Source organism: Cavia porcellus, unplaced genomic scaffold (assembly GCF_034190915.1).
Source record: "Cavia porcellus strain 051 isolate PalLab524CR breed Dunkin Hartley unplaced genomic scaffold, mCavPor4.1 scaffold_3, whole genome shotgun sequence".
Taxonomy (NCBI): domain Eukaryota; kingdom Metazoa; phylum Chordata; class Mammalia; order Rodentia; family Caviidae; genus Cavia; species Cavia porcellus.
Genome location: NW_026947486.1, coordinates 32,359,189 through 32,379,237, shown reverse-complemented (window position 1 = coordinate 32,379,237; position 20,049 = coordinate 32,359,189). Strand labels below are relative to the sequence as shown.

The 20,049-nt window shown below is 34.9% G+C and overlaps 1 protein-coding gene across 5 annotated transcripts in view; it reads left to right on the top strand.

The window, feature by feature from the left end:
- The window catches only part of Heph (hephaestin), a 90,140-nt gene extending 88,867 nt beyond the window's left edge, over positions 1–1,273 (top strand). For 4 of the 5 annotated variants that reach the window (XM_063245992.1, XM_013144529.3, XM_013144526.3 and 1 more), the window contains one exon: positions 341–1,273. In XM_063245992.1, the coding sequence (XP_063102062.1) occupies positions 341–573 (233 nt within the window). In that variant the 3' untranslated portion in view covers positions 574–1,273. The remainder of the gene's footprint in view (positions 1–340) is intronic. The other variant, XM_013144527.3, reaches the window with a different exon arrangement.
- Positions 1,274–20,049: the final 18,776 nt, after the last annotated feature.

Here is a 20,049-nt window from a genome sequence, read left to right as displayed (position 1 = left end):
TGTGTGTTTGTGTCTACATATGCTTGTGTATACATACACTTTCTATGTGTATATTTTTATGTGCATATATATATAGTGTACATACACACATTACTCAGAATCTTTCATGTGTTAAAAAGGTTTTACAATGGCAGAACAACCCTCAAAATTGTTGGTCTAGTAATTTTCTGTATGAGAAGCTAAGAAATGAAAAGTGAATTGTCATAAGAATAGTAAGTGATAGAATGTGAACTCACTCTATTTGGATGGACTTGTTTCTCCAGGATAAAGCTACAAAAAATGACACTTTAGAGTACTCCTTATTTTTCTCTCCCCATTTTTTCTCTCCCTTCCATTTCAGCAGCAATCCTAAGAGACATTGCAGAGGGTAATGTGAAGATGCTGGGCATGCAGATCCCCATAAGACATGTTGAGATACTAACTTCTGTTTTAATTGCCGTGGGCATTATCCTCATACTTGTTGTTCTGGCTCTTGGTGGTGTGATCTGGTACCAGCGTCGGCAAAGAAAGCTACGGCGCAATAGAAGGTCTATCCTGGATGATAGCTTCAAACTTCTGTCTCTCAAGAAGTAATAATTGGAACCTGGCATTATCCTCAAGAAGCACAAATGGAATGTACTCAAATGCTCCCTGTGTATCAACTCTAATGTGAAACTCAGTAGCTAATGCTATTATCAAAGGGTCATGGGTAGTGAAGAGGCAAAGACCAGAATTAAAATTATCTGGATTTTTCTTCATTTATTTATTTATATGGAAATTATATGCTCTCATTCTTTCTGCAGTTTGTTTACTACACTTTGAGATCTAGAACTGAGAGTGCTGTCCACTTACACCACAAATGTCAACATCTGAATTATTTCACACTCAACTCATAGAAGATTTGAAAATTTCCAGAAATGGGTCATTCTCACAAAGTAGAATCCAAGAAAAACGCTCATTATTTAGGTTTCTGTTATTTTCCACGATCTAGGCATGTTCAAGAGGCCTAGTAAGCCATTAATATAGCCTATAACTAAACTAGGACTAAGAATCTGAACATAGTGGTAAATTGAAGGCAGGGTGGGAATTGGGATTTCAAATTATATTTTGAACTATTTTGGAAAAGTGAGTGGATGGGTTGTTTCTGCTGTGTGTACCCACAATTTCTGGAGTCAGAAACACTTCAGAAAATCAATGATTTGGATTCTTACACAGTGTTACTGAAGGGGATGTTAGATGGCCTCTCTATGCTTGAGTCAGGAAATTCTGCCCATTAAAATACTTGCTAAAATGCTCAGAGACTGAATTTGGTCATTTTGACTATACTTGTGGCTTCTGGGAGACTCCATTTCAAACAAACCTCTCAAAGCTAGAGAGGACATGAATTATGGGTCTATCTTTCCATTGTGAAACCTGCAAATTTGTGTTGTGAAAGTTATCACAGAGGAAAGCATAAATATTGCGGTAGATAATATCCTAAAAATGGACCAATCTCTTAGGTGGCAGAAATTTTCTCAATGTGAAGAATTTTTTTTTTTATTTTTAATTTTTTTTACCAGGGTCAGGGATTGAACTCATGACCTCACACTTACCAGGCAGTAGCTTGTCAAGAAAAATTATCAGAGAGAGATATAAGCTTTAGAACAGACTCACACCTGTCCACTGGGGAGGAGAGTTGGGAACATACCTGCTGATCCTTTTTTTCTTTGGAAATATATGGGAAGTTTACTTGCTACCATGGTATCTCTTTGTAGAACAGAATCATTCATTCTGTTACCTTCTAGCAGTATTTCTTTGTCATCCGCAAGTTTGAGCATCTTTGAAACCTAGATCAGAGAGCACAAAGATGAGAGAATAGGCAAGGGATAAGATGCCCTCCTAGCTCAGTATGCATAGTACTGTACAAGAACAGAAGAAACAGCATGAGGGAGACTAATGATGATAACAGAAATATGTAATACTTTATACAATATAGAGCATTTTAACTGCTGATTAAATTTGCGTTATCTCAATTTGTTATATTGTTCTCCCATTTTACATGTGAGAAAACAAATGTTCATGGAGATTACATATCTTTACCTTTATTTAGCCTGTTAATCTCCAAAAATCTCTTTCCTTCTTACCAGTATTGAGTCTTGTCTGTTCAGCAACTTCTGGTGTGTATAGCACCCCACTGAAGATTAACTGTAAAAACCTACAGAGTTGATGTTCAGTTTCACTATATTGGAGATCTCAGAATTAAACTGTCCAGAAACTAAGATTCATCTTGTGTTATCATGGTCGGTGAGTTTCTGGACAGTTTTACCGGGAACCTCAGAAACATAGTGGCAGTAAAATAGGGTTTCAACTGCTAGCTTTTTAAGGTCATTATGTAATCAATGCAGCTATTAACTGCAGAATCCTTTTGGTCTCTTGTTAATGTGAAAGTTAATGAAAACCAAGTGTACGTTGAAGACTCAAGTCAATTAGTAGCTTTAATTTACATGCAACTGTGAGGGGCTTAGCCTTGCCGCAATTATGAATCTGAGTGTCTAGGACCAGTAGGTAGAATGGAATACACTTTTTCTGAGTGTGTAGTCCTGCTTCAGATGAAGGAATGGAAGCTCAGAGCCCATGTGTTTCAGACAGGGATGTGTTTTTTTGCTGAGTTTATTCCAAGTATGAATACAAGGAGATGTTTTCTAAATTTAAGTGACACTGCCATTCATTGAATGACTAAAGCCAGAAATTCCCGGCATCAGTGCATCAGTGAGTCTTGTCTGTGTTATCTCTGAAATATCATTGTTTCTATCTCCATTGCTACCACCCCAGTTTATATGGAAAACTATAGTAGCCTCCTGCTTGTTTTTCTCAAATACTTTCTAGCCCCTTACAATTCAAGCATGAGAATGTGATGATCCAGATATAAATTAACCTTCTAGTTTGAAAAAGATATCAAAGATTTTTCTATTTCTGAAGGTACACAAACCCTGGAAATAATGATGAATGCAACAACAGAAGTACTAAAAAGAAAGGAAGCAGCCTAGATAAGGATGCGATGACTGAAAAAGTACAATGGTAACTTGACATTTTAGAAACTTTCATCTGAATGAACCAAGTACCAGCATATTTACATTGTAGAAATTAGAAATAAAATCTTGAAGACAGCAAGAGAAACAATACATTATCAACATGGGAACATTAACTGAATCACAGTGTCTGAAACCCTGGGGTCAGAAGGAAGCAGTGGAAATAAAAGGACAATGAATCTCAAGTTCTATAAACAATAGAATAGAAATTCTAAGGCAGTTTCTTGCTATCAGACCTGTCTCTCAAGAATTTCTAGAATGCATTTAAACAAGTGAAAGGACCACATTAACTTGAGGTTTGCCAGTAAGGGAGAGTGATGATAAGTAGTACCCTTGACCTGGCAAAACAGAGATCATCCAGAATTCGTAAGCCTTCAGCCAAGGAGTACCCATGCTTTGTCTGACAAGGAGGTTAGGAAACTTCTAGGGCATTTCTGGTTTAAATCATTTGTGCAGAGGAATGCTGGAAATCCTAGGCAGCAGCAATGCAAATGTAATGCATTCTAACTGTAGTCTTAAATTCTTCGAGGAGCGTTTAGTGAAGAGAAAAAGAAAAGGAAGGAATTCTGAAATTAGGGACAAGGCTTTTAGAGTGAAAGGATTCATATCTAATGCACAACATTAGCCACAGACTTATTACAAGGAGACTGAGGAAGTAAAGTTCTCCCTCCTAGTCTATGACCTATTTAATAATTTTTCCCCGGTCCTTCCACATTAAATATTTTGATGTTCACAATTTTTCTCCACTATGTACTGACAGAATTACACAGCTTGAACTTGAAATATACAGGCTTTTTCCAGATATGTGATGCATTTGGGAGGCTGAGGTGTGAAGATTGCCATGGGTTTGAGGCCATCTTGGACTAGATGGTGAGTTCAAGGCCAGTCTAAATTATATAGCAAGATATTGTCTAAAAAAGATAGTTAAAAAAAAAAAGAAATGAAATGAGCAGGTTATTTACTGGTGGGGAGGAGAAACCTCAATCAAAATAAATGGAAAATATTTCCCTACTTTTACAATTGTAAAAAGATAGCTATGCCCTGGATCACAAAACAACCCTTGCAAATGTTGTATTTACAGATATCCAAACATCAGAGGTTTTGCTCGTGAACACATCTTCAGTCTCTCAGTCCTGAAAGTTCCCTTTTTTTCTCCTTTTGGTACCAGGCATCAAACTCATGAGTTTGCACCTGCCAGGCAGGCACTTACACCACTCAGCTAAATCCCTGGCCCAACTCTGGAACTTCTCAGGGGTTGTTTTAGCAACTTGCCCAGGTTAATGATAGTGATACATATTTCCTCATAAAATAGAATATCTTACTCCCCATTCACATACAAAATTTCTTTTATGAAAGAGGATTGAGTGACTAATAAGAAAATCAAAACTGCAAATTCTCTGGCAATAGAAAATGAGATTTTAATATTTTCAAGAGTAGCATTTGGTGTTCGAACAAATATTTGCTCTCCACAATTTAAAAAGACAAAATTAAGAAATTGAACTATTGATTAGAAGAAATCATCTAAATGATAAGTGGCAAGAGCTCTTAAAACTCAACAATAGAAGAAATATTAAAAACAAGCAAGACATAATCATCTAATAAAAGAAGATGAACAGAAGATAAATAAGTATGAAAAAAGATGCTCAATTTCATATTATTTAAGGAAATTGTAAATTAAAACAACACTTTGATACCATTGTACACCCTTTTGAGTAAACACCCAAAACAACAACAGCAAGATCTGATGAGAATGTGGAGTAAGAATAATTCTCATTCATAGCAGGTGAGAATGTAATGTGGTACAACCATTTGAGAAAACTTAGTTTCTTACAAAACTAAAAATGCACTTAAACAATGTTATCCAGCAGTTATGTTGCTTGGTATTTACCCATGAGTTGATAATACATTTCCAAACAAAAACTTGCAAAAAGATATTTACAGGAGCTTCAATTGTAATTGGTAAAACTTGGAAGCAACAAAAATTACTTCAGTTGGTACAGTAGGTACATGGGTAAGTGAACTCTGGTACATCCAGAAAAGTGAAATGTTATTTAGCGCTAAAGAAAGGAACTGTCATAAAAAGACATGGAAGAAACATAAATGCATATTACTGTGTGAAGTCAATTTGAAAGATTACTTACTTACCTGATCCTATTACGCTCTATGAAGCTCAAAAGTATTGGTCAAGGAAAGGGATAGTGGTTATCAGTGTTTTGGGAAAAGCAGAGATAAATGGGCAGAACACAAAGTAATTTTAAGTTATTAGAACTATTCTGTAGGAGGCAGACTTTCTAATTCCTGAGCTCTGGAAGTCATAGGCAGCAGGACTGCAAGTTCCATCCCAGGCTAAAAACTTAAGTGAGATTCTGTCTCAAAATTTAAAAAAAGATAAAAAACAACCGGGATTATAAATCAGTCTTAGTACCCTGGATACAATCTCCAGTAAAACACACACATACACACACACACACACACACACACACACACACACACACACAAATTTGAAAGGAAAGAATACGATTCTGTAAATTTGATACATTTGTCAAAACCCATGATTTATAAAGTATCAAGAATAAACTTTAACAAAATTATGGATTTGGAATACAATGTATAAATGAAGACTCAAACTGTAGAATACTGATAATAAAGGAGATTATTTGTGCCTGAGGAAAAGAATACATGGGAACTCTGTACTTTTATTTTTTAATTTTAAAGAAAAAAGACAGAAAAATCAATAAGCAAAAAAAAAGCAGTTAAAAAACAACAACAAAACCAAAATGACAGCAACAACAACAACACCAAATCAATGGCAATGTAGGATTTCAATACAAGATGATAGTAATTATACAATGGTTGTTATATTGCATATTGTTATTCTCAAAGTAATTGTTCAGGCTACCAGATCCAGATGTGTAAGATTGATTAAACAATAGAATTTCCTTTTGAGCAGTTTCTATCCCCTTTACTGTATCTATTGTAACTTTTGAATCTCATTTAATCTTTCAGCTTTTACTCTAGTGAGACAATATTGTGTTGACAGGTGGAAGTCATTTCACTTGAGTGTGGTTTCTAGTTGCATCCATTTACCTATAAAAGCCTCGAGTTTATCATCCTTTATGGTTGAGTGCTACTCTGTTATATAAAAACACCACATCTTTTTTATCCATTTCTCAGTTGATGGGCTTTTGAGTTGTTTCCAAGATTCAGCAATTACAAACTGTGCATATATATCACTGAGGTATGACTTTTAAAATTCTCCTGGGGAAAATACACAGAAAGGGAATATCTTGGTGAAATGGAACCAGTAGTCTTAGTTTTTTGAGGAAACTTCATAATGTCTTCCACAGTGGCTGTACCAGACTACTCTCACCAATATGGAGAAGGGTTCCTTTTTCCCAACAGTCATGTCAGGAGTTATTATTGGTAACTTTCTTTTTTTTTTATTTAAGAGGAAAAAGAGAAAAACACAAAACAAAACAAAGCAGTGTAAGGTTACATATAATACAGAACTACAAAAAAAAAATAACAGTAAGAAATCACCTGTTAATAGATTACATATTATCATCTTGGAAATAGTTGCTCAAATCACAGTATCAAAGAATACAAAGTAGACATTCAAACAGAGAGACTGCAAACAGCTGTGTTCAATGATCCAAAAACATTAATATAGTCAGCTATTCAATACCCCTATACACACTTGCTGTTATATTAGAGCTCTTTTTTTTCCCTTCCTCTCTTTTTACAACAAAATTTACACATTTTGGATTTTATTACTCCTTAGTTCTTATTACTTTTTTTGGGGGGGGAGAATAAAGTCAAATATGGCAGAACAAAGCTGTCAGTCAAAACCAAGGATAGACATAGCACATGATGTAGAACAGAGTACACGGTTATTAACAATGGTTATCAATGTTGTCTCTTGTTTCCTTAAAAAGATTTGTCTATCTCATTAGATATTATAAAGTTGGACAAAACAGTAGAGAACAAGACCAATAAAACTTAGACATTGTAAACATTACAGGACTTCCAAAGGAGACAATAGTCAAACCAGAATGGGCATCTTAGTGAATCTTATTGCCTTCAAAGTAGTTGCCTATACCCTCAGACTTGATACTATCCCACAGAATGGAACAGAGTCTAATCAGTCAAAACAAGATCGTGGGAGTATTACAGGACTTCAAAACCAGTTAATAGGAAATTGAAAAGAGTTACTATTATATATCCTAATTTTTTTAAATTTTTCCCTTAATTAAAATAAACATAAGAAATAACTAAATAATTTTTTAAAGAATAATAGTTACCATAGTGTCTGTCTTTTTCCTTGAAATATTTGGATAAAACTTCATATACTATAGCTTCAAATATTTCCATATCAAGAAGCCCAGAATAAAGCCTTTCTAATTAATAAGTGAAATTTTTATAAGGCTTCAAGGCCACATAATGGGGAATCATGATTGCCACATATTTTCATATATTTGAATCATTACTTACATTAGGGAAACTATTCGGTATTCATACATGCGAGATTGATTTATTTCACTTATGAGTATGGTCTCAAGCTGCGCCCATTTATTGATAAATATCTCAATGTGATCCTTCTTTATAGCTGAATAATACTCCATTGTATAGAAATACCACAACTTTTTTATCCATTCCTCAGTTGATGGACACTTGGGTTGTTTCCAAGATCTGGCGATTACAAATTGAGCTGCTATAAACATAGGTGCCCATATATCACTGTGGTATGATGCTTTCAGTTCTTCTGGGAATATGCCTAGAAGTGGAATAGCTGGAATAAATGGGATTTCCAATCCCAACTTTTTGAGAAACCTCCAGACAGACCTCCACAAAGGCTGTACCAGTCTACACTCCCACCAACAGTGCAGGAGAGTTCCTTTTTCCCCACAGCCTCTCCAGCATTTGTTGTTGTTGGTTTTCTTGATCCTGGCCATTCTTTCAGGAGTGAGATGGTATCTCAGTGTGGTTTTAATTTGCATTTCTCTAATGACCAATGATGATGAGCATTTTTTCATGTATTTATTTGCCATTTGCATTTCTTCATCTGAGAATTGTGTATTCATCTCAGATGCCCATTTTTGGATTGGATCTTTGAATTTTGGAGGTCTGAGTTTCTTTAATTCTTTATATGTTTTAGACAAGAGTCCCTTGTCTGAGAGAGAGTTCACTAAAATCTTTTCCCAGTTTGTGGGTTTTCTTTTCACTATGCTGGAGATTTCTTTTGACATGCAGAAACTTTTTAATAAGAAGTGGTCCCAGTTATTGATTCTGGGAAGTATTTCCCGTGCGGTTTGAGTCTTGTTCATGAATTCTCTACCTACTCCTATGTCTCCAAGGTTTCTACCCAATTTGTCTTCCAATAGATTTAGTGTTTCTGTTTTAATATTCAGATCTTTGACCCATTTAGATTTTAATTTAGTACATGGTGATAGATATGGGTCTAGCTTTAGTTTTCGGCAAATGGAGAGCCAGTTTTTCCAGCACCATTTATTAAAGAGACTGTCGTTCTTCCAGTGAACCTGCTTGGCTCCTTTATCAAAGATAAGGTGGTTGAGTGTGTTTGTAGTTGTGGTTGTATCTTCTAATCTATTCCATTGATCTTTGCCTCTGTTTTGATTCCAATACCATGTTGATTTTACTACTGTTGCTTTGTAGTATAATTTCAAGTCAAAGATTGTGATGCCTCCTGCTTTGCCTTTGCTGCTTAGAATTGCCTTTGCGATTCTAGGTCTCTTCTGGTTCCAGATGAAATTTAGGAGTGATTTCTCTAGATCTATAAGGTATGTTGATTGTATTTCTTTTGGGATTTCATTGAATTTGTATAAGAGTTTTGGGAGAATGGCCATCTTCACAATGTTTGTTCTTCCTATCCATGAGCAAGGGATGTCTTTCCATTTTCTGAGATCATCTTCAATTTCCTTTTTCAGTGTATTATATTTTTCACTGTATAAGTCTTTCACTTCTTTTGTAAGAGTAATTCCTAAATATTTCATTTTTTTGCTTGCTAATGGGAATAGTCCAGTTTCTCTTATTTCCCTCTCTGTGATTTTGTTGTTCGTGAATAGGAATGCTATTGATTTCTGAGTATTGATTTTGTATCCAGCCACATTACTGAATTTATTTATTGTATCTAAGAGTCTTTCAATGGAGTTTAGGGGGTCTTCTATGTAGAGTATCATGTCATCTGCAAACAATGATAATTTAACTTCTTCTTTTCCTATCTTTACCCCTTTTATTTCTCTTTCTTGCCTAATTGCTCTGGCTAGTACTTCCAGTACTATATTAAATAGGAGTGGTGATAAAGGACATCCTTGTCTTGTGCCTGATTTTAAAGTAAAGGCTTTCAATTTTTGGCCATTTAGTATGATGCTGGCTGTTGGTTTGTCATAAATGGCCTTTATTATATTGAGGTAAAGACCATCTATTCCAATTTTCTGTAGAGTTTTTATCATGAATAAATGTTGGACCTTATCGAAGGCTTTTTCTGCATCTATAGAAATGATCATGTGATTCTTATTTTTGGCTTTATTGATATGGTGGATTACATTTATTGATTTGCGTATGTTGAACCATCCTTGCATTCCTGGGATGAATCCCACTTGGTCATGGTGTATAATCTTCTTGATGATTTGCTGGATCCTATTTGCCAATATTTTATTGAGGATTTTTGCATCTGTGTTCATTAGGGAGATCGGTCTATAGTTCTCTTTTTTAGTTGGGTCTTTCTCAGGTTTTGGTACTAGAGTAATATTTGCTTCCAGGAATGACTTAGGAAGGATTGCTTCCCTTTCAATTTCATTGAATAGTTTGAGGAGTGTTGGCATTAGGTCTTCTTTGTATTTCTTGTAGAATTCTGCAGTGAATCCATCTGGGCCTGGGCTCTTCTTGCTGGGTAAGGACTTAATTACATTTTCAATTTCAGTAACAGAGATTGGGTTATTCAACAGTTTTACATCCTCTTGATCTAGCTTTGGCACTTCATATGCTTCTAAGAATCTGTCTATTTCTTCTGTGTTATCAAACTTTTGAGAGTAGAGGTTTTCGAAATAGGTGTTGATGATCTTCTGTATTTCTATGGGGTCTGTAGTGATTTCTCCTTTTTCATTTCTTATTGCATGAATTTGAGCTTTTTCTTCCTTTTTTTAAAATAAGGTTGGCTAGGGGCTTATGGATTTTATTTATTCTTTCAAAGAACCAACTCTTTGATTCGTTGATTCTTTGGATTGTTTTCTTAGTCTCTATTGCATTGATTTCTGCTCTGATTTTTATAATTTCCTCTCTTCTTTTGGCTTTGGGCTTGACTTGCTCTTTTTCTAGCTGTTTGAGGTGTAGCAACAAGTTATTTATTTGTATTCGTTCTGTTTTCCTGATGTGGGAACTCAGTGCAATAAATTTTCCTCTCAGGATGGCTTTCATTGCATCCCACAGGTTCCGGTAAGTTGTATCTGTATTTTCATTTTCTTTTAGGTATTGTTTGATTTCTTCTTTAATTTCTTCTGTGACCCACTGATTACTCAAGAGTGTGTTATTCAGTTTCCATGTGTTTGTGGGATTTTTGCAGTATCTTTTATCATTAATTTCTAATTTCAGAGCGCTATGATCCGATAACATGCAAGGGATGATTTCAGCTCTTTTGCACTTGTTTAAATATGTTCTGTGAGCTAATATATGGTCTACTTTAGAAAATGATCCATGTACTGCTGAGAAGAATGTGTATTCTGATGTTGTTGGGTGGAACATTCTGTATATGTCTATCAAACCCATTTGTTCACAGGTGTGATTCAGTTCTGTTATTTCTTTGCTCATTTTCTGTCTGGTTGATCTGTCCCTTGGTGTCAGTGGTGTATTAAGGTCTCCTGTTACAATTGTGTTACTGATAATTTGAGTTTTCATTTCTGTTAATAAATGTTTTATATAACCGGGTGCTCTGGAGTTTGGTGCATATATATTTAAGATAGTTATCTCTTCCTCTTGGAGTTTTCCCCTTACGAGTATGTAGTGACCTTCTTTGTCCTTTATGGTCATTGTTGGTTTAAAGTTCACGTTGTCTGCAAACATAATGGCTACTCCTGCCTTTTGTTGTATTCCTGTTGCATGAAGAATTGTTTTCCATCCTTTGACTTTCAGTCTGTGAGTATCCTTCTGGGTTAGATGGGTTTCCTGTAAACAGCATATGGTTGGATTTTGTTTCTTGATCCATTCTGCTAGTCTGTTTCTTTTGATTGGTGCATTGAGACCATTTACATTAATGGTTATTACTGTTAAATGCTGGTTAATTGTAGGAATGTTATCTCTCTGCTGTTGTGTCTTTATCTTTCTGTTCTGTTTAATTATTTGCTTTGCTTAGTGGTTTTTTCCTTTGTGTATCTAAACTGTCTTTCAATATTTTTTGCAGGGTCGGTTTGGTGTTCATGAAGTTCTTCAGCCGTTCTTTGTCATGGAAGTATCGTATTGCACCATCTATTTTGAATGACAGTTTTGCAGGATATATCAGTCTTGGCTGGAAATCATTTTGCTCTAGGATCTGGAATATTTCACTCCATGCTCTTCTTGACTTTATCGTTTGTGCTGAGAAGTCTGCTGTGATTCTGATAGTTTTCCCTTTATAAGTGATCTGTCTTTTCTCTCTGACAGCTTTTAATAATCTATTCTTATGTTGGATTTCTGGGATGGTGATTATTATACGTCTGGGTGTAGTTTTATTTTGGTTATGAGTGTTTGGAGTTCTATATGCTTCACTGATCCTAATGTCAGTTTCTGATCTCATGCTTGGGAAATTTTCAGCTATTACTTCTCTAAATATCCTCTTGACATCCTTTATGTTGTCTCCCTCTCTTTCATTAATCCCTATCATTCTTATGTTATTCTTCTTTGCATCGTCTTGCAGTTGTTGAATTGTTGTTTCCTGATTCCTTGTTATTTTCAAAAGATCTTTCCTTTCCTGTTCACTAGCTGCAATCATGTCTTCAAGGTCTGAAATTCTATCTTCACTTTCATTAAGGCGGTTTTTACAACTTTCAGTGGAGTTTTTTATTTCCTGTATATCTCTGTGCATCTGCATTATGTATTCTGTTTGTTTCTTATATTGCTCGTCTAGGGATTCTATCTTTTTGTTTAGTTCCTCCAATTTTTTATCTTTGTTTTCTTTAGATATATTTAGAATCTCTTTCATTTCTTTTATCATTTCTTCTTTTATCTGGGAGATTATTTCGAGTTTGAATTTCTTTAAAGCTTCCTGGAGTTGCTTGTCACCTTCAGTAGCTATTATGTCCGATATATGAGGTGGATGGGATATATTTTCTTCTATATACATCGCCCCTAGGGTTTCCTGAGATGGACTGGAGGTTTGAGGTTGTAATTTGGTGTTTCGTTTTGTCATTTTCTATATTTCTGTGTTTCAAGTGTTATTTGAGAGCTTCCTCCGGATCTGTTGAAAATCCCTTCTATGTTTGGAGCTACTGAGACTCTGACACCGCGCTACCCCAAGCCATTGGGCCTACAGAACCAGTGGCCCTCCTCTGCCTGCTCAGAACTCCGCAGTTCCAGACAAGCTGGGCCTCAGGGACAATGTGCGCCCACCTGCCCCTTGGAAGATCCACAGTTCTTCAATCGCAGCCGGGTTAGGGTGCTCACCACAGGCCGCAGTGCCTCAGGAGCCTGTGATCCCTCCCTGCTTGCAGAGATATCCACAGTCCTCCAGACAAAGGAAGGGACTTCTGCAGGCACTCCAGATTTTCCCTGCTCCTCCTCTGCAGGCAGATGGCTAGGCGCGGCTGGGCTCGGGGGTTAGTGTAGGCCCGCCCATCTGTCAGGAGCTCAGCAGACTTCCAAGTGTAGCCGGGAGGGTTGGGGAGGCGGCTGTAGTGGCCTCTAACCCACTGCTCCACTTCACTACACCCAGAAGCCTGGGGGGTCTGGAACAGTCTGAGATTTGGGCAGACTGTGCTGGGCCCTCACCACAGGCTGAGGTGCCTCAGGAACCTGCGATCCCTCCCTGCTTGCAGAAATATTCAGTCCTTCAGACAAAGGAAGCGGCTTCTGCAGGCACTCCGGATCCACCCAGCTCCTCCTCTGCACACAGATGGCTATGTTGTTTTGTTTTTTTGGTACTGGGCATCAAACTCACAACCTTGCACACACCAGATGGGTGCATATGCCGCCGAGCTAAATCCTTGGCCCTATTGGTTACTTTCTTGATGTTAGCCTTTTTTTTCTGGAATGAGATGATATCTTAATTTGTTTTAATAATGAATGATGTTGAGCTTCTTTAATATATTTATTTTCCATTTGTATTTCTTCTGAGATGCCCATTTTTGGGTTGGTTTTTTAAATTTCCAGGACCTGATTTTTTTTTTTTTTCAGTTCTTTGGACATTCTAGATAAAAGTCCATTGTCTATGGGATAGTTTGCAAAATCCTTTTCCAAATTTGTAGGTTTTCTCTTCACTCTGTTGGAGATTTCTATCAATGTGCAAAGTTTTTCTAGTAAGATGAGATCCCATTTGTTGTGCAGTTTGTTTTCTGCTCATACCTATGTTCTCGTTTTGGTCCATTCTGAGTTTAGGTTAGCACATGGTGATAAGCATGGGTCTAGCTGAAGTGGATATGTAGAAAGCCAGTTTTTACAACACCACATATTAAAGACGATGTCTGTCTTTCTTCCAGAGAACATGCCCTGTTGTTAAACATAGGTGACTGACAGTGTTTGTAGTTGCATCTGTATCTTCTGTTCTTTTCCAGTGATCCTCAAATCAAATTTTTTATTATTTATTTTGCCAGTACCCTGATAATTTTACCACAGTATCTTCGCAGTATAATTTCAAGTCAGGGATTGTGATGCCTCCTGCCTTGCTTTCATTGCCCAGGATAGTCTTTGCATTTCTAAGTTTCTTATGATTGCATATGAATTTTAGGAATCTAGATTTGTGAGGTTCACTAATGCATTTTGATTGGGATTGCATAAAACCTATACAATAGTTTTGGGAGTGTTGCCGTTTTCACAATATTGTTTCTTCCTATCCATGAGCAAAAGTATCTTGCATTTTTCTGAAATCCTCATTTTCTTTTTTCAGAGTACTGTGATTTTCAATGTATAAATCTTTTACTTTTTTGTGAGATTTATTCCTAAGTATTTCATTTTTTAAATTTGTAGTTAATGGATTACATATTCCTACTGTTCATTTTTTTCTTCTGTAAATCTGTATAACTTGTACCCTTTCACTGTTTTTTTTTCTTTTCTCCTTAAATAAAAAAAATTGTAGTGAAGAGTGTGGTTTTCCTAATTGCTCTCTCAGTGAGTTTGTTTGGGTACAGGAATGCTATTAATGTTTGATATTGACTTAGTACATGGCTGTGCTGCTGAATTTACTTATTAGGTCTAGAATCCTGTTGATGGAGTTGTTAGGATCTTCTATACAGAGTATCATATCATCTGTGAATAATGATAATTTAACATTCCTTTTCTATTTTTATTCCTTTTACTTCTCTCTCTTTTATAATTGCTCTGGCTAATGCTTCCAGAAATATGTTGAATAGGATTAATGATAGTGGGCAACTTTGTCTTGTTCCTGATTTTAGGTTTTTTACCATATAATATGATGTTTGCTATTGATTTGTCATAGGTGGCTTTTAGCAAATTGAGATAAAGACCGTCTATTCCAATATTCTCCAGCTTTTTTACTATGAATGACTATTGGACATTATCAAAAGCTTTTTCTACATCTATTGAGATAATCATGTGATTTTATTATGTCACTGTTAATATGGTATATTATGTTTATTGATTTGCCTATGTTGAACCATCCCTTAATTCCTCGATGAGTCACACTTGGTTGAGGTGTATAATCTTCATCATTTGCTGCATTCTGTTTTGATAGTGTTTTATTGAGGATATTTACTTCTATGTTCATTGGAAAATTTGTCTGTAATTTTTTTTTGGTTGGGTCTTTCTCTGGTTTCAGTAACAAGGTAATATTTATCTCCCAGAATGAATTAAGAATTGCTTCCCTTTTAGTTTGAGGAGCATTGGTATTAAAACATCTCTAAATTTCTTATAGAATTCAGCTGTGCTTCCATCAGGACCTTTTCTTTTGTTGTTGTTGATAAACTTAATATACATTTTCAATTTCCTTACCTATTATGAAGTTATTCAGAAGTTTTATATCATCTTGATTCAGCTTTGATAATTCATATGTTTTTAGGAATCTGTCCATTTCTTCTGTGTTTTTTATCCTAAGAGAGTAAGGTTTCAAAGTAGGTATTGATGATCTTCTGTGTTTCCACAGAATCTGTAGTGATTTTATTCTTTTAATTACTTGAATGAATTTTAGTGTTTTCTTTCCTTTATTTGATAAGGTTGGCTAGAGGTTTATCAATTTTATTTATTCTTTCAAAGACCAACTTTTGAATTAGACAATTCTTTGTATTGTTTCCTTAATCGAAGTTGTACTAATTTCTGCTGTAAATTTTGTGATTTACTCTCTACTTTGAGCTTTGGCATTAACTTGTTCTTCTTTTCCAAGAAGTTTGAGGTGAATCTTTGGGTTGTTCATTTGTGCTTGATCTATTTTCCCAATATGATAATTCACTGTTATACATTTCCCTCTGAAGACTGCTTTCATTGAATCCTATAGGATCTGAGAAGCTGTATTTTCATTTTTTAAAAATTTTATTTACGGAGAAAAAAAAACAAAAAGGATACAAGTAATACAGATTAAAAAAAAAACAGTAGAAAATCACTAGTTAATAGATTATATAATGTCGTCTTAGAAATAGTTGCTCCAGTTACAAAATTAAAGCATATAAAGTGGACATTCAAACAGTGAGACTGCAAACAGTTCTGTTCAATGATCCAACAAAAACTCAGTAATATGCTTATCTATTTTATACGCTTAAATATACATGCAGTTATATCCTTTAGAGGACTTTCTTTTCCTCTCTTTTTTACAATGACGATTACACATTTTTGGTTTTATTACTCACACAGTTCTTATTACTTTTTTTTTTTTTTGAAGAGAATAAAACCAAACATGCCATAACAAGACAGAGTCAGTCAAATCAAAACGATGGGCATAGTACATGATGTAAAAACAGAATACAAAGTGATCAAAAATGGTCGCCATAATGTCTCTTGCTATCTTAAAAATAATTTTGTCTATATCATCAGTTATAATAAAATTGAACACAACAGTACAGAACAAAACCAATAAAACCAAAACATTGGAGACTTCACAGGACTTCAAAACAAGATAATAGTCAAACCAGAATGGGCATCATAGTGAATCTTACTGTCTTCAAAGCTGTTGCCTATACTCTCAAACTTGGTACTATAAAGCAAAACAGAATAGAGTAAAATCAGTCAAAACAAGATGGTGAGAGCAATACAGGGTTTCAAATCAAGTTAATAGGAAATTAAATTGGGTTACTATAATATATCCTATTTTTTTATTTATTTTTCCCTTAGTTAAAAAGATAAAAATAAAAAAATACATAACAAAAAAGGAGATTAAGGTAAAAGAGGACATAACAACAACACAGCACAGGTCAGCACATAATCATTTAAGCAACATAGTGTTTTACCACAAGATATCCCGACATAAAAGTAGTTACCATAGTGCCTCTTTTCTTGAAATATTTGAGTATAACTTCGTACCCTATAGAATCAAACATATCAAGACAATGTAAAACCATTCAAGGGAATGACAGTATTACAGGATATTTAGAACCAACTAACAGAAAACGAACAATGATTTCTATATTATCTCCTTGTCTAAAGCTTTTGTTTATATTATCACATATAATAAAATTCACTAAGATATAGCATATTAAGAATGATGGAGACATAAGAACAGAAACTAGATGAGACTTCAAAACAAGATGATATTAAATCAGCATCAGCTATTATGATTTCTTCAATTCTCCAAAATAGCTGTTCACACCACCACAGACAATAAAATAAAACAGCCCAGAATAAAACCATTACAATTAATGAATTAAAACATTTTAAGGTTTCAAAGCAATATAATGGGGAATCGTGATTACCACATACTTTTATATATTTGAATCATTATTTACACTAGGGAAACTATTTAGTATTTATACATATGGGTTTGATTTATTTCATTTATGAGTAGGGTCTCAAGCTGCGCCCATTTATTTATAAATATCTCAATGTTATCATTCTTTATAGGTGAGTAGTACTCCATTGTATAAAAACACCACAAATATTTTACCCTTTCCTCAGTTGATGGACACTTAGGTTGTTTCCAAGATCTGGCTATTACAAATTGTGCTACTACAAACATGTGTGTACATATATGTCTGTGGTATAATGCTTTCAGTTCTTCTGGGAATATGCCTAGAAGTGGAATAGCTGGAACAAATGGGACTTCCAATCCCAGCTTTTTGAGAAATCTCCAGACTGACTTCCACAATTGTTGCACCAGTCTACACTCCCACCAACAGTGCAGAAGAGTTCCTTTTCCCCCACAGCCTCTGCAGCATTTGTTGGTGGTGGTTTTCTTAATCCTGGCCGTTCTTTCAGGAGTGAGATGGAATCTCAGCATGGTTTTAATTTGCATTTCTCTAATGAGTAATGATGATGAACATTTTTTCATGTATCTATTTACATGAAAAATTGTATTTGTATTTCTTCATCTGAGAAGTGTGTATTCATCACAGATGCCCATTTTTGGATTGGATCTTTGAATTTTGGGACTCTGATTTTTAAAAATTCTTTATATGTTTTAGACAGAAGTCCTTTGGCTGAGGGACAGTTCACTAAGATTTTTTTTCCCTGTTTGTGGGTTTTCTTTTCACTATGCTGGAGATTTCTTTTGACATGCATAAACTTTTTAATAAGATGTGATCCCAGTTGTTGATTCTGTGAAGTATTTTCTGTGCGGTATGAGACCTGGTCATGAATTCTCTACCTACTCGTATGTCTTCAAGGTTTTTACCCAATTTGTATTCCAAAAGACATAGTGTTCTGTTTTAATAATCAGATCTTTGATCCATTTAGATATTTGTTTAGTAAATAATGATAAGCATGGGTCTCATTTTAGTTTTTGGCATGTGGAGAGCCAGTTTTTCCAATACCATTTATTAAAGAGACTGTCCTTACTCCAGTGAACATGCTTGTCCCCTTTAGAAATGATAAGGTGGTTGAGTGTGTTTGTATTTGTGGTTGAATCTTCTAACTATTCCACTGATTTTCAACTATGCTTTGATTCCAGTACCATGTTGATTTTACTATAGCTGCTTTATATTATAACTTCAAGTCAGGGATTGTGATGCCTCCTGCCTTGCCTTTGCTGCTTAGAACTGTCTTTGCTATTCTAGGGCTCTTCTCACTCCAAATGAATATTAGGATTGGTTTGTACGTATGAGGTATGTTGATGGTATTTTTTTGGGGGGGGGATTGCATTAAATCTGAATAACAGTTTTGGGAGAATGGCCCTTTTCACAATATTTATTCTTCCTATCCATGAGCAAGGGATGTCTTTCCATTTTCTGAGATCTTCAATTTCATTTTTCACTGTATAGTAATTTTCCCAATATAGGTCTTTCACTTCTTTTGTGAGAATAATTCTTAAATAATTCATTTTTTTGGTTGCTAGTGTGAAGGGTGTGGCTTCTCTTATTTCTCTCTCTCTGTGATTTTCTTGTTAGTATACAGGAATACAATTGATTTTTGAATGTTGACTTTGTATCCAGCTACACTGCTGAATTTATTTATTATATCTAGGAGTCTTTCAATGGAGTTTTGGGGGTCTTCTATGTACAGTATCATGTCATCTGCAAATAATGATAATTTAACTTCTTCCTTTCCTATCTTTACCCCTTTTATTTCTCTCTCTTGTCTACTTGCTCTGGCTAGTATTTCCAGTACTATTAAAAAGGAGCAGTGATAAGGAACATCCTTGCCTTGTGCCTGATTTTAAAGTAAAGGTCTTCAAGTTTTAGCCATTTAGTATCATGCTGGCTGTTGGTTTGTCATAGATGGCCTTTATTATATTGAGGTAAAGACCATTTATTAAAATTTTCTGTAAGATTCTTATAATAAATAAATGTTGGAACTTATCAAACACTTTTTCTGCATCTATAGAAATGATCACGTGATTTTTACTTTTGTTTTTATTGACATGGTGAGTTATATTTATTTTTTATTTATTTAAAGAGAAATAAGAAAGGAAATAAAAAAACCAAAGCAGTAACAGGGTACAAATGATACAGAATTTCAAGAAAAAATATACAGTAAGAAATCACTAGTTTATAGGTTACACATTGTCATCTTAGAAACAGTTGTCCAGATTATAAAATTAAAACATATAAAGTGGACATTCATACAGTGAGATTACAGACAGTTCCATGCAATGATCCAACAAAAGCTCAGTAGTATGGTTTTCCATTCTACACACTCAAACATACATGCAGTTATATCCCTTAGACCACCCTCCTTTCCTCTCTTTTTTACAATAAGAATTACACTTTTGGGTTTTTTTTTTTTACTCCCACAGTTCTTATTACTTTTTTTTGAAGAGAATAAAACCTAACGTGACTAAGCAGAACAGAGTCGGTTAGAACAGAAGGAGGGCATAGTACATGATATAAAAGTAGAATACCACGTGATCAAAAATGGTTACCATTGTGCCTCTTGTTATTTTTAAAAAGAGTTGCCTATATCATCAGGTATAATAGAATTGATCAAAACAGTATATACAAGACCAATAAAACCTACACTGGAGACCTTACAGGGCTTCAAATGAAGATAATAGTCAAACCATAATGGGCATCATAGTAAATTTTATTGCCTTCAAAGTGGTTGCCTATATCCTCAAACTTGATATTATGAGACAAAGTAGAATATAGTAGAATCAGACAGAAGAAAATGGGGAGAGGAATACTGGGGTTCAAATCAGGTTTATAGGAAAACAAAAAAGTTACTATAATATATCCTGCTATTTTTAAATTTAGTTTTCCCTTAT